The following is a 20,401-nucleotide window of genomic DNA, read 5'->3' as shown; positions in this document are numbered from 1 at the left end:
TCTGGTCCAGGGAAAACATGGCTTGGCAGTTCGGGCTGGACTATTCCCATGAGGCACAGGGTCAAGGCTGATTTGCATATGGTCATGTCTGAACTGGGGTGGCTTGGTGACCAAACAAACGATGGATTTAGGTCCAGATCTCTTTACGGGGTGAATGTATGACATTATTCTGCATTCTGTCCATCAACTGTTGTTTTTTGCATTTGTCACCCCAAGTGGAACGGGTATGCTCAGACGCGAGTCCCGTGCTCTCCACGCCACTGGAGTCAAGCTATCCTGGCTGATGACGGCTGATAGCCAGAAACCGGTCCTAGGATGCTTGATTCCGGCCCAGGGAAGACATGGTTTGGTTGTTCGGGCTGGACAGTTCCCATGAGTCACAGGGTCAATGCTGATTTGCATATGGCCATGTCTGAACTGGGGTGGCTTAGTGAGCAAAATAACGATGGATTTACGCTCAGATCTCTGTACTGGGTGAATGTATGACATTGTTCTGCATTCTGCTCATCAACTGTTGTTTTTGCATTTGTCACCGCAAGTGGGAGGGGTATGCTCAGACGTGAGTCCTGCGCTCTCCACGCCACTGGAGTCAAGCTATCCAGGCTGATGATTACTGATAGCCAGAAACCGGTCCTTGGATGCTTGATTCCGGTCCAGGGAAGACATGGCTTGGCAGTTCAGGCTGGACTGTTCCCATGAGGTACAGGGTCAAGGCTGATTTGCATATAGCCATGTCTGAACTGGGGTGGCTTGGTGAGCAAGAAAACGATGGATTTAGGCCCAGATCTCTGTACTGGGGTGAATGTATGACATTGTTCTGCATTCTGTCCGTCAACAGTTGTTTTTGCATTTGTCACCCCAAGTGGGACGGGTATGTTCCGACGTGAGTCCAGTGCTCTCCACGCCACTGGAGTCAAGCTATCCTGGTTGATGACGGCTGATAGCCAGAAACTGGTCCTAGGATGCTTGATTCCATGGCGCAAGGGTGCCTGCATTGCAGGGATGATTGTTTTTGTGTAGGAAGGGACACCTTCCTGCACAGAAACAATCACAGGAGGTGGTTTCCTCCTTCTAATCGTGCTCGCATAGAAAGATGAAAAATGTGGAGAAATAAAAGTATTTCTCCTCGTTGTGCCTCCTTGCACCTCCCCTGGGGAGACATAGGATTCTGACGCATTCCCAAGTTTACGAAACGTTGCAAATCTGGAAATGCGGCAGAATCCATGGTTGTTGCTTTGGAAAACCCACAGGAACACCCATGGTGTCAGGGTCTGACTAACGTGCCTACCTAGAATTGGACTACACCTCCCAGAATGCCTAGCATGAAGGGGGAGGGCCTCAGAAGGCATATATTCTCTTGGACGCCATCTACTGGTGCTTGTGATTTGTCTTGTTGAGCCTATGGTTGCGGACGCCCTGTCCCCGCGGAGTTCCAGGGAAGGTGTGGTTCGTTTGTTCTGTGGCTGCAGAGCAGGCTGTAGTGATCCACGTGACGACAGGTACCGGCTGGTACTGTCAAGAGGTTACTACCGCAAGACGCGTGAGACGCCAGGATTGCCCCCTCCGCGTTCTTGCGATCCTGATTATATTTGTTTATGTGAGTGAGCAGGAGACGCCTGGATTTCCCCCTCACTGTCACTCACGGGACGCGGATTTATCTGTGCAACAAACACCGGCTGGTGTTGTATTCCATAGGTGGCGAGGGAGACGCGGGATTTCACCCTCCACGCTTATCTATGTTTGAATGGTGTTTCTCGGCTGAGAACACTGAACGGGAGACGCAGGATTGCCCCCTCCTGTTTCTGGGACTTTATTTTTGTTGTGTTTTTCATCCTTGAACTGTGAGCAGGAGAAGCCGGCTGGCTTTCTAGTTCGTTTACAGTTTGTTGTTCTTTTTTCCATCAGCGGATGCTGGTGCACCTTACAAGAAGCGGCTGGGAGAGACTGTTATCTATCCAGACGCCTCTTGAGAACCCCATGTTCAGTCACGATTTCCACAGGCTACTGGTGAGTGAATGAGGGTGATACATGTGGGAGGTTGATGTGTGTGTCTCTATCAGGAAATAGACAGGCCATAACAAACTGTTCTTTCATTTAGTCTGAGGAAGATTCCATCAGAGGGAAGGGTCTATTTTCCTGAGAGTTATCAGGTGAGGATTCACAACAGCACTTGTGACATAGTTAAGGAGTTAGAGTACAAGGAACTAACGTGTCCTTCCTTGTCGTTACAGGTCCTTATCCCTGCTGTCCCTTTCCCCTTCCCTGTTTTTCCCTCGCCTGACTGCTTTTATACTCTGGAAATACTCAGTCAGAGTGTGGAGACGTCAGGAGGTGGACCCCTATTGAGCATCTTTCCGATCCTGAGGACTAGCAGCCGTGACAGAATCACAAGCCCAAGAAATTGCTCCTCCTGGTCGGAAATTTGCTCAAACCATGGCGACAATGGACGACGTGCTCCAGGCCCTGGTATTAGTCCAACGGGAACTAGCGGCATCGAGGCAGAGACTACTGCCTTAAAAGAAAGGCTAGATCGGCAACAGGCCAATCCTTTCGATGCTGCCACCAGTGGCCGCGCTATCCAAGTAACCGTTCCCCCCCCGATACCTTTAGCCAGCCCAGAAAGATATTCAGGTGACCCTCAAAAAATCCAAGCATTCCTGACACAAGTCACCTTGCATTTTTCGTGTCGACCAGCGTCGTTCCCTAACAATATGTCTCGAGTGGCTTTCGCCATCTCTTATTTATCCGGAGATGCGGCGAACTGGGCGGTCCCTTTCGTCAGAAATGACGACCCTATCCTGAATGATTGGACGGCCTTTCGCCGTGAGTTTGAACGGGTGTTTGATCGCAGAGCGACAACCCTGAGTGCAGACAGACAGCTGCTGGGTCTTAGACAGGGGAAGAAAGATCTGGTCACATACATGACTACTTTCAACCGTCTGGTGGCCGAAACAGCATGGCCCGAAGAAAAAAGGATGGCGCTGTACTACCAAGGCCTGTCAGACGAGTTGAAGGATGTAATAGCTCAGATTGATCCTCAACCAGCAACCTGTGTCAATTTAATTAACCTCACGCTCCGCTTGGATCATCGTCTAGGCGAGCGAGGAGGTGACCGTAGGAGACATGATGGCCCTTCAGGTTCTATGGGACAAGGACCTCCATCCGGTCCTCGACCTAGCGATAGCCCGTCTGAGCCGATGGATGTTGGCGCCATCAGGTCCCCACTTACCAGAGCAGAAAGAGAAACCCGCCGCGCACAGGGCCTGTGCATGTATTGCGGGAAGAAGGGGCACTACGTTAAGGAGTGTCCCTCTAAGCCCAAGAGATCCAAGACCTTTTTCTCGGGTAAGAAAGTGGCTCTCACCACAGCTGAGTCCGAGAGAAACGTTGAAGACGCTCCTTCAGTTAAAGGCCGGGAAACTAAGGAATGGAGACTGACATCGTTAGCTTCGGTTGAGAACGAAGCCCCGATCACTCACGTAGCCTTGCCCACTTCCCTGTTGTCTCAGGGAAAGACACATGCGGTGTGGAGCATGGTGGATTCGGGGGCAACAGGGAATTTTGTGGACGACGGTTTGGTGCGTCGTCTAGGGTTGGGAAGAGTGTCCGTCGACAACCCGGAGACCATGTTGGCGGTGGATGGCACCCCCCTCAAATCTGGTCCCATCATTGAGCGTACGGAGGAACTGGTATTGATACTGGAAAACAGTGCTCTTTCCCATGTCGAGAGGATAGTGTTAAACATAATCGAAGCTCCGCAGTACGAACTGATATTGGGTATTCCGTGGTTGGAGAAACACAATCCTTCTATTGACTGGAGAGAGAAAACGTTGGCTTTTCGGTCTGTTGAGTGCCAGGACTTGTGTTTACATACATCCACAGCACACACTGTAGCATTAACTCAGACAATGTACGTCGCTACCGCGGCGGAAAAGTTAACTGTCTTGCCCAAAGAGTATCACGAGTACAGTGAGGTGTTCAGTGAGAGTCAGGCCGAGGTGCTACCCCCACATCGGGAGTATGACTGCCGTATAGACCTGGTGGAAGGTGCTGTTATTCCTTCTTGTAGGGTATACGCGTTGTTAGAACCCGAGTCCAAACATTTACAAGAATATCTGGCGCACTTTAGTGCTATCGGCTTTATCAGGCCCTCCCGGTCACCAGCAGCGTCCCCTCTGTTCTTTACATCGAAGGCCAATGGGGAGCTGCGCACCCTCATCGACTATCGCCAGTTGAACAAACAGACCATACGGAATCGGTATCCTCTTCCGCTCATCCCCGTGCTGTTGGATCAGGTGAGGGAGGCCGTGATCTACACCCGGCTGGATCTTCGTGGGGCCTATCACCTGGTCAGAATACGCAGCGGTGATGAGTGGAAGACGGCCTTCAAAACCCGTTATGGCCTTTTTGAGTATCTGGTAATGCCGTTCGGGCTTTGTAACGCCCCGGCGGCATTCCAATACTTTTTAAATGATGTGTTGAAAGAGTATCTGGACCAGTTTGTCATCGTGTACATCGATGACATTCTGGTCTACTCGGATACACGTCAACAACACGCCAGTCATGTCCTCCTGGTGTTACAAAAGTTGCTGGAGCACCGACTCTACTGTAAACTCAGTAAATGTGAGTTTGGTGTGGAGGAGGTGGAGTTCCTAGGGGTTATCCTGACACCAGGAGGGTTTCACATGGCAGAGAGAAAGGTTGATGCAGTGCGTGCCTGGCCAGTACCTACCTGTGTGAAAGAGGTGCAGTGTTTCCTTGGCTCCGCCAACTATTACAGACGTTTCATCTCCCAGTTCTCCTTGTTGGCCTCTCCCATTACCAAACTGCTAAGGAAAGGATGTACGTTCCAGTGGAACGCTGAAGCCATGGAAGCTTTTGAGTCACTGAAGGAAGCCTTTGTCACTGCCCCAATCTTGACGCACCCTCAACTAGATCTGCCCTTTATCGTCGAGGCGGATGCCTCCGATACAGCATTGGGAGCTGTGCTGTCACAAAGAGACAGGGAGACGGGTCAACTACATCCGGTGGCCTTTCTGTCAAAGAAACTGAATGCTGCTGAAGCCAACTACACTATCTCAGAGAAGGAACTGCTGGCCATCAAGCGAGCATTTCAGGAGTGGAGGCACTATTTGTGGGGTTCACAACACCCAGTGACTGTATTTTCCGACCATAAGAACTTGTTGTTCATGAAAACCGCTCGCCACTTGTCCCAGCGTCAAATGCGGTGGATGCTGTTTTTCGCAGAATGCAATTTCATCGTTACGTTCCGTCCCGGAACAGAAAACAGAAAAGCAGATTCACTCTCTCGTCAAGGGGGGGATACGGTGCCAGCAAAGGAACAAACAAGAGCGATAATCGATCCAGAGAAAGTGGTGTGTCTGGTGACAGCTGACCGATTCATTGAGCAAGTACAAAAGGACAGAGATCAAGGCCAATGGCGATATTGGGCAAGTCAGAACGACATCCGTACCATCCACCATGGAGTGCCCTTGCACGGAGGGAAGTTGTTTTTGCCCTCGCACGAACTGCGTCTCCAGGCGTTCAACTGGTGTCATGGGAACGCTATGGCAGGCCATCCTGGGGTGAGAAAAACAGTTCACCTCGTGAAACGCCATTTTTGGTGGGACACTCTAGTGAAAGACGTGGAGAAATGGATAGGACAGTGTGACACATGTGCAAGAGCAAAGGGGGACCATGCCATGAGTCGTGGGAAACTCAGACCACTGCCCACTCCGTCACGTCCGTGGCACACCATCAGCCTTGATTTCATCGTGGGGTTGCCCATGGACCAAGGGTACAACGCGATTATGGTAGTTGTGGACAGCCTGACCAAAATGGGGCACTTCGTTCCCTGCAAGAACTTACCTACTGCCAGCCAGACTGTTCAAATGCTTTTGACTCAAGTGGTACGGATACACGGACTCCCACGGGTGATAATCTCGGATCGGGGGCCGCAGTTCGTGGCCAGGTTCTGGCACATGTGGTGTAAGGCTCTGAAAGTGGAAGACGCTCTGTCTACCAGTTTCCACCCCCAGACAGACGGTCAGACAGAGCGGCTGAACCAAACTCTCAAACAATATCTGAGGTGCTATTCGGAAGAAGCCAGTCATTCTTGGGTTTCTCTTCTCTGGTTGGCGGAGCTATCATACAATAACGCATGGCACAGTGCTATAAAAGAATCTCCATTCAAGGCGAATACTGGGTTCCACGCTAACACCTTACCCATGACAGTACCCGGTGAAGTTCAGAATCAACCCAATGTGGCGGCACATGTAAAGGCGTTGCTGGAGACTCATCGACAGATCCAAAAGTCTCTGGGTCAAGCAAAAGGCTCCTATAAGAAATGGGCAGACAAACATCGACAGGAGAGTCCTGTGTACCAGATAGGAGACAAGGTCTGGTTGTCTACCAAAAACATTCGGTTCAGGTATCGCAGTATTTTCCATCCACGATTTATCGGTCCTTATGCTATCATCAAGAGAATCAACCCAGTGGCGTACAAGCTGAAACTGCCCATGTCTATGCGAATACACCCGGTGTTTCACAGCAGTTTGCTGAAACCAGCTGGTTCGTTGCAACAAAGGGCCGCGCCACCGGTGCTGAGGGACGGACAGATGGAGTTCGAGGTCCGGCGTATCATGGACTCCAAGATCCGTCAGGGGAAGCTGTGGTTTCTGGTCTCTTGGAAGGGCTATGGTTCCGAGGATGACTCGTGGGAGCCCTGCTGTGATGTCCACGCTCCGCGCCTGATTCGGTCCTTCTTTGCTCGCAACCCGACGAAGCCGGGCGCTAGGAGGCACAGGGCAGGGGGGCATACTGTCAGGGTCTGACTAACGTGCCTACCTAGAATTGGACTACACCTCCCAGAATGCCTAGCATGAAGGGGGAGGGCCTCAGAAGGCATATATTCTCTTGGACGCCATCTACTGGTGCTTGTGATTTGTCTTGTTGAGCCTATGGTTGCGGACGCCCTGTCCCCGCGGAGTTCCAGGGAAGGTGTGGTTCGTTTGTTCTGTGGCTGCAGAGCAAGCTGTAGTGATCCACGTGACGACAGGTACCGGCTGGTACTGTCAAGAGGTTACTACCGCAAGACGCGTGAGACGCCAGGATTGCCCCCTCCGCGTTCTTGCGATCCTGATTATATTTGTTTATGTGAGTGAGCAGGAGACGCCTGGATTTCCCCCTCACTGTCACTCACGGGACGCGGATTTATCTGTGCAACAAACACCGGCTGGTGTTGTATTCCATAGGTGGCGAGGGAGACGCGGGATTTCACCCTCCACGCTTATCTATGTTTGAATGGTGTTTCTCGGCTGAGAACACTGAACGGGAGACGCAGGATTGCCCCCTCCTGTTTCTGGGACTTTATTTTTGTTGTGTTTTTCATCCTTGAACTGTGAGCAGGAGAAGCCGGCTGGCTTTCTAGTTTGTTTACAGTTTGTTGTTCTTTTTTCCATCAGCGGATGCTGGTGCACCTTACAAGAAGCGGCTGGGAGAGACTGTTATCTATCCAGACGCCTCTTGAGAACCCCATGTTCAGTCACGATTTCCACAGGCTACTGGTGAGTGAATGAGGGTGATACATGTGGGAGGTTGATGTGTGTGTCTCTATCAGGAAATAGACAGGCCATAACAAACTGTTCTTTCATTTAGTCTGAGGAAGATTCCATCAGAGGGAAGGGTCTATTTTCCTGAGAGTTATCAGGTGAGGATTCACAACAGCACTTGTGACATAGTTAAGGAGTTAGAGTACAAGGAACTAACGTGTCCTTCCTTGTCGTTACAGGTCCTTATCCCTGCTGTCCCTTTCCCCTTCCCTGTTTTTCCCTCGCCTGACTGCTTTTATACTCTGGAAATACTCAGTCAGAGTGTGGAGACGTCAGGAGGTGGACCCCTATTGAGCATCTTTCCGATCCTGAGGACTAGCAGCCGTGACACATGGAACACTCCTTTCACGCAAACTGCTGTCTGAAAAGGGGCCGTATTTACAAAGACATGAAAAGGTAGCAGGGTGACTTTACGTGTCCTTGTAAATATGGAGCACTACACTGCACCGATAGTACGTCACAAAAATTGATTCACCAGTGTCTCAAGGCGCTTGTAAATATGCCCCAAGGTTTCGAAACCAGAATTTTTTATTGAACTAAAACCATGTGATTCTGTGCAAATAATTTCATGTTTTTTTCCCTGAGTTTTATCTGTGTGTAATGTGAATATTTATAAATTTAAAACAAAAAAACTCCTGGGCGTTCTTCTACTTACTACTATGACAATTTTATAGTCCCAGCCCCTCCTCCTGGCGAAACCCTGGTTTCTGTCCTCTGTCTCACGTGTAACCCAATAATGGTAATATTATGTAAAAGTAATGCACATTCTCCAGTCCACTTACCTGGACAGTGTCATTGCCCAGGACTCCGGACACGCTTCCCATGCCGTAACCAAGGACACTCTGTACATTGTTGGACTTGAATGTTGAAGAACTGGCAGGATCGAAACGCCAGCGATTTCCTGCGGATACACAAGTGTTTAATGCTTAACGACAAGGAAGACAAGATCATGTATCAGCTAAGAACACTTGAATGGTACCACAGTGACCATTTGCCACGCTCTCTTTTAATGGGAATGTGCTGAGGCTCTCACTCCAGCTCATGCCTCCCATTGGTGGTCTTATTTGTCTTTGGTGAAACCTTGTCTGAGTCCCTGATCTTGAACTTTGACCGATGACTGAGATCAGTTTTTGTTCTCCAGCTCTTGTGTTCCATTGTGAAAAGCTTCTACCCTTACCCCTAGTGAAATCGTGCTGGTAACAAGAGAGTGAACTGACAAATATTAGACATGATGGCATCGATCTAGAAATACCATCTGCTTTATCAATATCGTTCATCTGAAAGTGTAGCCTGTGACCTTGGGCAGAAGACTCTGCTAGGACAGATTACTTGACAGCACTGAAGACACTTAGGGAATTTAGGGGTATATTATCAAGCAGGGCGTTAAAATTATCGCCGTTGTATCGTCAGTTTTCTGCCGCTAAAGCGGTGATAATGGGCTTGATAATATGCCCTTGAGAATTCCAATAGAAGTCCATGTTCACACCAGAACATGGGTTTCTATTGGAATTCACAAGGCCATATTATCAAGCCTATTATCGCCCCTTTAGCGGCAGTTTTCTGCCGCTAAAACAGCGATAATTTTAACGCCCTGCTTGATAATATGCCCCTTAGATCCTGTTTGAAGTTCTCCCCACATGACACACTTGGCCATTCCAGTGACTTGGGTGGTTGCTTAATAAACCTTTGCAAATGTTAAATAATCTCTTTAAGATATTTCTGGACAAAGATGATGTATAGAATGATCAAGCAAGAAAGGATGAATCAGCCATCCCTAGAGCCCCCACTGTGACCACTGGCTCAAAGTCCACGAGGAGGCATCTCTCTGTCTCCACAGAGAAACAAAGGCGTGTTTGATGGAGAAGGAAGTGAAGCTGCAGTATATCTTGAATGCACTAGGAAGTGGCAAGATAGCTTTTCAGCTACAAACCAACCTCCAACCTTTGCTAATGGTGGTTTAATCATGATAACTTGCTGTCGAAAGTCACTTTGAGATAGTCACATTGTTTTACTATTTAAACTGAAGTGTATCCTAGAAGCAATTCCATGGATTTAGCTGCCTGCCCAAAGGTCAAGGGGGCACATTACCAAGGGTGACGATAGGCAATTATCGCCGGTTTAGCGGCCGTTTTCGACCGCTAGGCGGCGCTAATTCTATCGCTCTATTAGCAAGCTGTCGCTAACTGATGTTAGTGACAGCTTTTAGGTGATAGCGAGCGGTTTGGGACCCGCTTTGCATGTCAGCGATATTTATCGCTAATGACATGCAAAGTGGGCGTACCCAACCTGTTAGCGACTGAAAGCAGTCGCTAACGTCGCTATTGCCTATTACCAAGGCAGGCGTAGCGATGGAAATATTCCCGCTATCGCCAAAGATTAACGCCTGCTCAGACCAGTTCTTAGCCATGTTATCCAATGGCAGGTGGATAACATGGCTAAGAGCATATTGTCGCTAATGCGTGAATACCGCTGTATTCTCAGCGATATTCATGCATTTCGCCGCTATCGCTGGATATTTTAGCACAATGGAGAAAAACGTTGCTAATAGCATGTTTTCTCCGCTAACATATCCAGCGATAGGCAGCGATAAAAAAATCATCGCTAAGCCTATTTAGCGATAATTATCGCTACTTGTTGGTAATATGCCCCAAGATTTTAGTTTTGGACGGATTAGCAATTAACCAATTCTCCAAGTAGTAGCTATGTCATTAGTTTAGTTGATACTGTAGTCCTTTTGGCGTCTATGACAGGATCACCAGATCATCAGGGTAGGACAAATGTGTTCATTTTTATGCCTCCTAACTTTGGAGGAATACCCTGATTTGACCTTAATTATTCGGTTAAGTTAGTAATGTACAAGGAGAATAATAGAGGAGCGAGAATACATCCTTGTCTAAGACATTTTGAAGACAGGTTATTGTCAGTTGATAGCTTTACTGTAGCCATATTTCTGTATGCAATTCGATGATAAAGCGCAGAAAGTTAAGATCTATTTCCTACATTATAAGCTTGTCCCACAGTTCACTTTATCGATAGCCGTGGAATAGTCCATGAAACAAGCTTATAGCATAGTTTTCTGTATATAGGATTTTTTCCCAAGTAGAACCAGTGTTGTGATATTATCAACTGTTGAGCAGCCTGCACAGAATGCTATTTGTGTTGATGGAATCAAGATTTTTCTTCTGCCCAAACCCTTCATTTATTTTGAAGATGCTTAGCATCCAGTTTCCCTTCAAAGTCTAGGAAGCTATTAATCTATAGCTGGTTGGATCTTGTTTGAGACCTCGTTTATATATATGATGTGCAATCGCCCCATTCAAAGACGATGAAGCTTTCCCAGACTGAGCTACATACGAAAAAAAAATGTTCTAGCAGTGTGCTCCAAAAAGTAATATCTAACTTGACCACATCTATGGGTAAACCATTTGGTCCAGGTGCTTTTGAACAAGCTAGAACCTTCTATTAGCTTTGATATTTCCTTCTTTGTAATATCTGGATATGGTCTATTACTGGTTTGAAGGAGCAAGTGATTATTGATTTGTACAGGGACTTTGTGAGTTTACCATTGATATCTTTGGATAAACAGATCATCTGGATGCTTATACGAGCTTGTGCCCTATCCCAGAAAAGGCCAAAATGCTTGTTTGTTTTGTGAAGAAATGTCATGGAACAATTTTGCATAGGCATTATCTTCACTGTCCTGTTTTATCTGTGCATTTCAAATCTTCAATTCCCTCTTTTGTTCTTAAAGTCTCAAGTCACGATCCTTAGACACAGGAAATTTTAGGTTATGCCGCACTGCCTTACGATACACTCTCTTTGACTCATTTATTTGCTGATTAAATGAAAAAAGCTTTTTGCTCATGGATTTTGTAAGTCTGTCATCACAACTGACAATATGCAATGATTTGCCAGATGTTCAACCAATCGTCACCTGTCTTCAATTGAGCAAAGTCTGTTTTAATAACCAATGCTAAGTCTCCACCCAGACGCTTTGTTTTTCCAGATGAGCCTCTTGCCATTGACAGCAATCATTCGGTCACAGTTCGCCGCTGCCCTGGCCTTCCAGTGATCATATTTAATGTTCACTTCTAACCTGTGAGGATCATGGTCACTCTTAGTCCTCTGAATGATAGCATATCTTTTACATAGATGTAAACAAGACCAATGGACAAATGTGCAGTCTATGGTGGTGGGGGCCACAGGTCCCCAATAAATTGGTGCAGAGGGCTGATCTTCTGCCAACCCTCCATTTAGTGCTCTGTATCCGGAGTCTGCCAGAAAGTTCTACGTAAGTCTGGTTTGTGCATTGGAGCCCTTTTGTTTTTCCTGTAGTAGGATTTTTGGTTGAGGAAGAAGTACTGAGGATACTGCTAGAGTCCAAATTGTTTAGAGAACTGGGGCCACAGGATGTGTAGGGTGCTTTGTCCCACCCAACCGTACTGTTAACCGAGCAAAATCAAAGAATACAGTCGGAGCATCAATCCTACGCTCACTACAATACCTTACAGAAGGGCACAATCCCACAATCAGATAAAAGGAAATGAACTAGTAACCCCACCAAAATAAATATAGAGAAGAGGGGGAGGAGGGGGGGGAGAAGATCAAAGCCGGTCCAAGCCCTGTGCTGGAACAGGCTCCAGATCTAGTCCCCGATAGTCCGCCCAATGCTTCCAGATCTTATAGTGCTCACAAGGGCACCCCCTCACTATAAAGATAGGAGCCTCCAAACCCATACAAAAATCAAGTCCCGTTTCCAAACCAAGACGGATGGCGCCACTGTCGCCATCCAGGCTCGAGCAATGTCGCGCTTGGCAATGGTAAAGCCCAGGAGCATTCGATGACTTTAATAGATGTTGCCCCCGATTTCATACATAACATGCAGGAGCACCAGCATAGGTGAGCGAGGGAGGTCCCAACCCAAAACCTCTGACAGGCATGTCATCACTCCCCACCAGAACTGTGCCAGCGCGGAACAATCCCATATAGTATGGAGCAGGGTGCCCTCTTCATGCATACAACGTAGACACACTGGGGAAGCTACCAAGCCCGCCCTGTGCAGCCTGACTCTAGTGAAATATACCCTATGAAGGTATTTCATCTGAATAAGCCGAAGGCTCATGGCAGTGGCTGCCCCATGAGGGGAGGTAATGGCCTCCACCCAGGCCTCCTCTTCGAGTGGGCCTACATCTCTTTCCCACACCTCACGAAGACGCTGCAGGGATGGGGAGCTGTGCGTGACAAAGGGATTGATACATTTTGGAGATCTTATGGTCCTTCAAATCGTCCATGAAAACTTTTGCTTCAACCAGGCTAAAATCAGCCAGCTCCTTCATTCCCTCCAAGCTAGGGAAAATAGCATGTCGAAATTGCAAACATTTAAAAAATTGGGTACGCGCCATTTGAAAGTCTTTCTGCAGGTCTTAAAATGACTTCAACACAGGCCCCCGCATGACATCCCCCAGCACGGAGATCCCGGTCGCGTCCCAACCACGAAATCCAGGCATGGCCTCCAACTGCGGCAGGCGTCCATTCTGTCACAATGGGGTCTCCCAGGTCAAATGGTTCCACCAACTCATCCTCCGCAAAGCCTGCCTCCAGATCCGAAAAATGAGCTGTGTGGCGACCGGGAAAGAGCGCCGCAGGGGCGCAGAATATAGGAGAGTGTGCAGCAAGTGATCACCCGTGAGCCGCCGTTCCACTGCAAACGCCAGATCCAACCTGTCCCAATACCACCATTCATTAAGGACAAGAAGGTGCAAAGCCATATATTATGAAAGAATGTCCGATGTCGCAAGCCCTCCACAATATGGGGATTGAAAACAGATACGAAGAGTCACTCTGGCCATCCCACCCCCCATAAAAACTGACCCAAGACCGCATTGACCTGGCGAAACCATCTTGGGGAGATGGGAAATGGATGATTTTGTAGCTGATATAATAGACGGGGAAGAGAGACCATCTTAAAAATAGCAGAGTGACCATATATAGATAAGGGCATTTGGGACCATGTTTTAATATCTTCGTGCACCCTGTTCCACAGTGGCAATAGATTTCTGTCCCATGCAGTCGGCTGCGAATCAGAGAGGAACACACCTAGTTATTTCAGCCCATCGTGTACCACCCTTACCACGGAGGCCCAATTGCCAAAATCGCCCCCTCCGCCCAAAGGGTAGATTTTTGCTCAGTCATATAGAGGCCAGAGGTCTCGCCGAACACCTGCATTATGCGCAACAGTCGCGGGCCGGTCCTATCCAAATTAGTAAGAAAAAACAACACATGATCGGCATATAGGGCTATACGGTGCGCTAACCTGTCTCACCCACTCAAGACCAGCCACTTGCGCATCGATGCGCACCCAGGCTGCCAGGGGCTCCATCGCCATGGCGAACAGATACGAAGACAGTGGGCACCCTTGCCTGGTGCCACAGTCAATGGTAAAAACTGACGACACAGAGCCCGCCACGCGTACAGACACCATTATATCAGTATAAAGCAGGGTTAGATAGAATAAGAAGTGAGGCCCTAAATTCAATCTGCGGAGGAGCGCAATTAAATACTCCCAACTCAATGAGTCAAAAGCACAATCCATATCCGCGAGCAATAGTGTTGCACGTACCCCCAGGCCCCGAACTGCTGCAATAGCTGTTTGCTCTATGCAGATATTATGACGGGTCACCCGCTGGGGCATAAACTCAGCTTGGTCCGGATGTACCAGGGAGGAGATATGAGGCCGAAGACAGTTGGCCAAAGCCTTGGTCAGGACCTTGGCCTCGACATTGAGGAGGGAGATGGGATGATACGACGCATGGTGCTCATGCGGTCTACCGGGTTTATGAAAGACCACCACCTCTGCATGCCGCCAATCACTAGGCAAATGACAAAGCTCCCTGGATTCCTCCACCACTTTACGGTGGTGAGGGCCAAGCCGGAGGAAGTACTGTTTGAAGAATTTGTTCGGAAAACCATTGGGACCAGAGGCTTTCCCAGGGCGCAGCTCCCATAGATCAGAACCCAGTTCGTCCTCAGTGAGTGGGTGGTCCAGTTCAGTACTGACCTCGTCATAGAGGGCCCGAGGCAGAAGATCATCTAAAAACTGGCCTATCACTTCCGCTGGCAGACAGTCCCTGGGAGTATATAAGTCCGCATAATACACCACAAAACTCTCTGCTAAAGCCTATGGATCTAATTTGGGCAACCCATCCGGTCCGACAATGCCCGGAAGAACAAGGGAACCCGACACACCCCTACACAATCTGTGTAATAGCTTACTTGATTTGTCTCCCCACTGGTGTATCCTACTCCGGGTTGCCAGCCAAGCCTGATGGGCCTCGTCAAGCGGGAGGGATGAGTAGCTTTGTTGCGCGTGTATCAGTTGGGGGCAAACCAGCCGCCCCCTCCTCCCTGCTACGCCCCTCCAGATCCAAGAGTGTAGCTTCTGCCTGAATAAGAGAATCTCTACGGGCCGCAGCACAAAAGGAGATGTCCACCCCACGAAGAGTGGGCTCCATTGCCTCCCAGAGGGATTCCACGGCAGACACCGACCCCACATTATGGGATAGATATTTGTCAACGGCTTTGTACCTGTAATCTTAGTTCTGAAGATTCCATGTGGAGAGGCGCCACCAGAACGGCCCAATTGCCAGTCCAACGCGCAGAGTAATGGCCACCGGTGACTATTCCAAGAGCCCATGGGGGAGAATGTCCGCCAGCTCTAAGCACCTGTGGGCTTTAAATTTATAAACACAAACATAATTTAATCAGCTGGTGCCGCATGTCTCGCAGCAGAACCCCTTCGTGCTGAGGCATTGCCTGACTTGGACCTCCTTCTAGACCTGGATCGCGTAGACCCCTTCCCCTTGACATTAGGCAAAGTTCTAGCCACTCCACTCGAGGACGAATCAGGTCTCTCCCAGGCAGCGAGTGAGGGCACGGCTGCACCGTCTTGTCCGTCCACTGGAACACCTCCTCTGGGGAGAACGATAAATGACCCGCAGCCGAGCCGGATAGAGCAATGGATACGGAAGTTGAGCTCATGCAGAAGGGCCTTGGCCACTAGGAATGATTGCGGCTGCTGTTGGACCAGTTTAGTATAGTCAGGGAATATCAGGAGGCAGACATTACCGTGCCTCAGGGCTTCTTTGGCCCGGCCTGTTTCAGGGTAGCGTCTCTGTCATGATAATTAAGCAATTTCGCAATCACTGGCAGCGGGCGAGCCCCCGGCTAGGGATTCTGCATCAGAGCCCTATGGGCAGGCTCAACCACAAACCACTTGGATAGGGATTCTGGTTGCAGCCAACACTCCAGCCACTGGGTAAGGAACCTCTCCATATCTCCGGACTCACACCCCTCCGGAAAACCAACAAAGCGTGCCCAGCCCTCCGCATCCTCCACCCGTGATGCCAGGCCACGCTGGGTGCTCTCCAAGGACAACACTCGCTGTTGCAAGGTGGTGATCAGCGTCTTCCACTCCGGAGATTCTCGTCTCAGTGTCCGTGATGCATGCCACAGCATTTCGCAGGTCCTGACACAATATAGAATGTCTGATCCCACAGCTCCGATTTTGGCATCAAGCATGTCCCTGGACTGAGTAATAACAGCCAGGAGAGGGTCATTGTCAGCACATCTCCCTGGGTCACACCTGATGCCGCCGCGGGGTTCCCAGGACCAGCAAATGTATCCAGTGTGCTCTGTTTGGATGAGCCACCCCCGGGCCTGTTCCTCGTCATGACGGACCAAGTGTTCCCTCCCACCACCTTCACCAGGTGGTTTGTTGATGGCACACCCGTCCTCGGTCAACCGGTCAACTCCGGTGATCCAAGGGTGGCGACGGCGCCCAACAGTAATCCACGCGGCTCGAGCCAATCGCCAAATCAATCCCCATGAGGACAGGACCCAAGGGACACACCACAGGGCCACCACGAGGCAGGCAAGCGGCCCCAGGTGGTGATCTTAAGCCAACACCCCCACGCGGCCCGAAAATGCTGCCAAACCCCGGTCAGGGGGGCAAGGGGGGAACCTCACACTGGTAACTGGCGCAATAGGAAGATGGAACCAAAGTCTTTTATTCCGGTTCCGGGACGGAAGCATTGTTAACTTACTAAGCTTCCCCCTTGGTTATAACAAAAAATTTGAAGAGTTGGACTGTCCTTGTTCTGAAGGTGGGAAACAAAGTTTGTTGCATTACTTTCTGTTCTGTGGCTATTATAAATTGTATATCCGCCAATATTTAATGCCAATCTTCCGCAAATATAACCTAAGGGATTTTAATCTGGCACTAAGATTTTTGCAAATGTTGTCAACAGATGAAGTTATATATACTGTAAGCTGTTTTATAAAAGTCTGTGTGAGATCAAGGGCAAGTATGGAACATGCATAATGGACTACAGTATTGCGCTACGGAATGCACATTGCACTTTACTATTCAGATATAATTTGTACACAAATTAACTATATGTGTGTCTGGATATGTATGATTATTTTAGGGAGTGGATCAATTGAAACCTATGATTATATGTACATGTTTCTTTTATCATGTATGCCATATAAGCTGCTCAAACTCAATTGGAAAACCTTGTTTTTAACTTTTATACATGTTTTTTCTATGTGCTTTTAATGTGTTTCATTCTGTATGTACTTTTATGGATGTCCTAAATTCCGAATAAAGATCATTTGAACTTGAACTTGAACTGGTGCACACATAGTCAGAAGCCCCCCATGGCCACCCAAGGAAAGGCAGCAAACTAGGGATAAGCTACTCACACCACGATCCAGGCATCATATGGCTGGCGGTGACTCAGTCAGTGTTCCATGAGCCACCAGGGCACCACTCCTACGTCCCCAATTGGCCGCCGAGCAGGGAGATTCAGTTTCATGACAGGCCAGGACCGAAGGATGGAATCCGATGGATGTGCAGGGCCCATCGCAGAACACCGAGAAGAGGCCTGATTCACCCCCGCAGTTCCAAGCTTACGAGGGGAGGGCCCCTTGCCGGGCCACGATCCCCAGGTCACCCGCAGGTTCCAGCAACAAGCACGTGAGCACCGCCGCCCCAGGACTCTGCACAGGGCAGGCACCAATGCCCACTACGCCACCAACTCATAGGAGCTCTATCTTCAGGGCACCTGGCCACAAACGATAAATCCACCGCACCACTGGGGGCCAAGCACTCCGCGGCCCGGGTGGCACAAAATGGCGGTATCCGCACCAGGTGGCACCTGATCCTGCCCACTCACCCCTGTGATCCGATGCGATCACTGAGTAAGGGGGGGGCCCTGCACAGTGGAGGAATGAGAGCTCAGCCGAGGACAGACTCCGGGAGGGAGACGAAAGCCCATTCAGCTCCACCAGGAGGGACAGATCAATCACCGCGGCTTCTCCCCCTCCCAAGATCGCAGGCAGAGCCTCACTCAAGTCCGCGGTCTCAGCGCCGCCGCAAGGCCTCAGGGGCTAAAGTCACCACCCTGCCGCCGCAGGATATGGCGGAGGTCCATATTTGCCCCTGGAAGCGACACCAAGTCTCTACACCACAGGGGGAGTCCTGTGTGGATGCTGCAGCCGGAGGAGCAGGATATCTGTAGGATAATGCAGCGGGCTGGACGGACCTCACTTAGCACATGTCCGTCATGATGGCTAGCCAAGCCACACCCCCCAGGCTGGCTATTTTAAGCCTCTGATCTGCCTTTTCCTTTGCAGGAGTAAAGTGGCCTGGCTTTCAAAGAGGGTCAGAGTCCCTCCTGGAGGAGGTTGTATTGATTGACTGCCCTTGCTTGAAGGGGAATGCCTTGGATGTCCCACGGCCCCTAATATTGTATTTTTAAGTGGTGCAGCCATGGCTGCATTGACTCTGTAGAACCTCTAACCAGTGGGCCTCTCATTGGACTCTTTGCCTCTACACCTGCATCGGTAATATGGATCGATGCCAAGGAGGAAGATTCCCTCATTTACACACCCTTGAGATCATCCCATATTGGTGAATCTGTCCACCCGTATCTGTGAGTGGACCCCAATTGGCTCCATGTATGTCACACCGGCGCTAGGTTTGCACTTGATGTTCTGAATTATAGAAGGGGCTGCGCAAGGACGTGCGATCCCTATGTAATACTGTAATTGTTTTCGGGGTTCAAGGATGTTGCAAATGCTGATAACTGTGTACACCAGGAGCAAGAAGGGAGTCAGGAATGTTGAAAGTTTGCACCACTGAGGGCCTGATTACGATCCTGAAGGGTGGGTTACTCTGTCACAGCGGTGACGGATATCGCATACGCCACAATATAAATCCCATCAGCCAGAATATCCGTCACCATTGTGATGCAGTAACCCATCTACCAAGATTGTAATCAGGCTACTAAGTAAAAAAACTGCGCCACGCTGGATGCGCACAGTCATCAAGTACTGAGGTGAGGCATGGTCATATTGTAACCATCCAAACAAAGTCATACATTTAGGATTCTCTCCAAAGGAGGTGCTAGTGTGCGGGCGTCACACTGTTTCTCTCTATCTCTTACTCTTACTATATGTCTTCTTCTCTCTTTTTCTTCCTCCAGCTCACTCTTTCTATGCCCCTATTTGTCTTTGTGCCTCTCGCCAGTCCCCCATCTCTTTGTCTCTCATTTTATTTCACTCTGTTTTTCTCCACCTCACTGATTCTTTTTCTTTTCTTGCTATTCTCTGTCTTAATTATCTTTATCTCCCTCTCCCTTCCACTGACTCCTTTCTTCTATATCCTGCTTTCTCTCTCTTGCTCTAGTTTCCATAATGTGTAATCTCCTTGCCCCATACTCTACTTCCTGTCTTTCTATCTCCTCTCACTGTCTCTTTGTACTTCCCCACAATTCTCTATCCCTGTCTTTCCCTCTTATTCTTCTTCCAAATTTGTTGTCACTCTTTGCATCTCTCTAGCTTTTACTGTCCCCTCTCATTTCGCTCCCTCTCTATCTCTCTTTGTTCCTACTCTGTCTCACCCTCTCTCCTGACCACCCTGTTTTCTTGTCCCATCACTTCCTCTTTCTTTCAGACTCTCTCTCTCTCCTAATCACTGACTCCCCCCCGACCAGTCTGTTTCTCAAATTCCTTGAAACTCAACTCAGTCTGCATCATCTGAAGCATTCCTTTGGGCCTTCAACAAATCGACCTGCAGTTGTGTGTTCTCTCTTAGACTTGATTCCCATTAGCTTAACCATTGGTTTGTGGGGTTCCAGATGTTTCTGTCCTAGAACGGTACTGCTTTGACAACCCCAAAAATCTCCATCCACGGTTTTACAGGTGGACTCCTTCCTTTGTCCTTGGAGTCAGTTCATGTCCAAGGGCCTATATTTTATCATGTTTTCATCAATGCAACGCAGCGAGCTACCTTGCTGTGCTGTGCTGCATGAAAGGGCAAGGGCTGGAATTCACCATATTTAACATTATAAGGCACATTCCTGTCCTTTCCTAGTGCTGGCTCACTTTTGGCTGTCTAGATCCAAAGCAGACACTATTGCGTCATGGTGCAACGGTGCCTGCATTGTAGGCAGGAACACCTTCGTGCACAAAAACAAGTCATGGAGGCATTTTCCTCTTTCGATGCATGCTGCAGAAGGAAGCACATGTAGAAAGAGGAAGACACGAGGAGAAATAAAGATGTTTCTCCTCACTATGCCTTACCTGGGGAGGTGTCACATGTTGATGCAATCGCAGGTCTACCACTAATTATAAATCTGGGAATGCTGCAAAATCTATGGGTGGATGAGTTCGAACACCCAGGCTCTACCCATGGAATGTCTCCCTGGGGCAGTGTAATGCAAGGGAGC

General features: G+C 49.1%; 1 protein-coding gene across 1 annotated transcript in view; it reads right to left on the bottom strand.

Moving 5' to 3' along the window:
- The window catches only part of LOC144772155 (pepsin A-like), an 81,217-nt gene that overhangs the window by 46,023 nt on the left and 14,793 nt on the right, over positions 1-20,401 (bottom strand). Inside the window, exon 4 of the mRNA XM_078656303.1 lies at positions 8,393-8,511. Coding sequence (XP_078512429.1) covers positions 8,393-8,511 — 119 coding nt within the window. The remainder of the gene's footprint in view (positions 1-8,392; positions 8,512-20,401) is intronic.

Source organism: Lissotriton helveticus, chromosome 8 (genome assembly GCF_964261635.1).
Source record: "Lissotriton helveticus chromosome 8, aLisHel1.1, whole genome shotgun sequence".
NCBI classification, from domain to species: domain Eukaryota; kingdom Metazoa; phylum Chordata; class Amphibia; order Caudata; family Salamandridae; genus Lissotriton; species Lissotriton helveticus.
This window is presented reverse-complemented; position numbering and strand designations above follow the sequence as displayed.